Raw genomic sequence first — 1,893 nt, 5'->3', positions numbered from 1 at the left:
CAAGATGTTCTTGCACAAGAAGCCGCCAGTGTAGACAAAGCCTCAGTGATGGTTGGGAGGGCCAGAGCATTCTGCACAGCCTGGCTCACCTGCACAGATTGGCCCTTCAGTTCTTGTTGGCCGCAATTCCTGGCTAATAGGAGCTACAGGAGAGGAGCATCCAAGTGAGGGCAGCATAAAACTGGAGCTTCGGTGGCACTTCTTGCAACATCGCTCCAGAAGGGTATGGAGGGCCAGAAGCACACAAAGTCACCTTGCTCCCGCCCCACCAGAAAGGGCTGGCCCAGAAAACAGGAGCATTATGAATGTAGCCCATGCCCCTGGGCTAAGGAGACACTTAAGTTCCTAAAGCCCATTTCCTAATCGAGCCCTGAATACAGGAAATAGGGCCCAGGGCCATTTCACCAGCCCGCTCTGCACTGCACTCAGCCTGAAAGTCAAAGCACCACGAGTAAACTTAAGGACCCTTGACGAGAAAAGAGACGGAGGAGCGTGTCCCGGATCTGTTTGGTCCTCACGCCATAGATGATGGGGTTTAGCATGGGGGCCACTAGGAGATAGATGTTGGCCATGAGAATGTGGAAATACAGGGCTATGTTCTGGCCAAACCTGTGTGTCAGGAAGGAGAAGAGTCCTGGGATGTAAAAGGCCAAAATGGCGCAGAGGTGGGAGCTGCAGGTCCCAAAAGTTTTGAGCCGGGCGTCCTTTGTGGGGAGGCTAAATATAGCCCTGAGGATCTGGGTGTAGGACACAGCAATAAGAACCACGTCCAGGCCTGTAATGAAGAATGCCACGGAGAGGCTGTAGTAACTACTGACTTGGATATCAGCACAGGCCAGTTTCACTATGGCTATGTGCTCACAGTACGAGTGGGGAATGATGTTGGTTCTGCAGTATGGATATCGCCTCGCCAGAAAGGGATGGGGAAATACAAGCACGCCTCCGCGCAGAACCACGGCCAGGCTGATCTTGGCCACCACAGAGTTTGTGAGGATGGTGGAATGTCTCAGGGGATGGCAGATGGCCACGTAGCGATCCAACGCCATTGCCATGAAGATCCCGGATTCTATTGAAGAGAAGCTGTGAATGAAGTACATCTGGGTGAGGCAGGCACTGAAATTGATCTCCCTGGAATTGAGCCAGAAGATGTTCAGCAGTTTGGGTTGGATGGATGTGGACAGGACCAGGTCAGTGATGGCCAGCATGCAGAGGAAATAGTACATGGGCTCATGGAGGCTTGGATCCCTCTTCACAATGAAGAGGATGGCGATGTTCCCCAATATGGCTAGGATGTACATGATGCAGAAGGGGATGGAGATCCAGACATGGGCTGCCTCCAGGCCAGGAATTCCCAAGAGGATGAAAGTGGAGGGGTTGGTGAAGTTGGCGGTGTTAGAATCTGACATGTAGTAGGGGAGGTGTCCAACTCTGAGGAGGAGCTGTGTTTCATGCAGATACCTGGAATGTCCACGACTTCCTGTACGTGACCTGGGTCTACGGGTGATGTTCACAGAACAAATGCCTGAGTGGAGAGACAACGTTAATATGAAACACTTCCTGTTAGATGTCTTCAAGTCACCAAGGTCTGATGAACTGTATCCTTGAATATCAAGGATCCAGGTGAGAATACGGCCAAGCCATTAACTGTTATCTTTGAAAAGTCACTGAAGATAAGAAAGTTTCCAGAAGACTAGTAAAGTGCATACATACGCCTACTTGTAAAAATGATGAAAAGGTAAACCTAGGGAATTACAGACCAGTCAGCTTAACTTCTGTACCAAAATATAATAATAATAATAATAATAATGGAACAATTAAGGAGTTAATTATTATCTTTGAAAGTCATTGAAGACCAGAAAGATTCCGGAAGACTGGTAAAGTGCACACATACAC

The 1,893-nt window shown here is 49.1% G+C and overlaps 1 protein-coding gene across 1 annotated transcript; it reads right to left on the bottom strand.

The window, feature by feature from the left end:
• Window positions 1–437: 437 nt before the first annotated feature.
• Window positions 438–1,563, bottom strand: LOC142818743 (olfactory receptor 52R1-like). Its single transcript, XM_089774226.1, has one exon. The coding sequence runs from the start codon at window positions 1,404–1,406 to the stop codon at window positions 438–440; it is 969 nt and encodes a 322-aa protein (XP_089630352.1). The 5' UTR covers window positions 1,407–1,563.
• Window positions 1,564–1,893: the final 330 nt, after the last annotated feature.

This window comes from Pelodiscus sinensis, chromosome 1 (assembly GCF_052426305.1).
Source record: "Pelodiscus sinensis isolate ZL-2025 chromosome 1, ASM5242630v1, whole genome shotgun sequence".
Taxonomy (NCBI): Eukaryota; Metazoa; Chordata; order Testudines; family Trionychidae; genus Pelodiscus; species Pelodiscus sinensis.
Note: the sequence above shows the minus strand (reverse complement) of the source record. Positions and strands in the feature narration are given on the sequence as shown.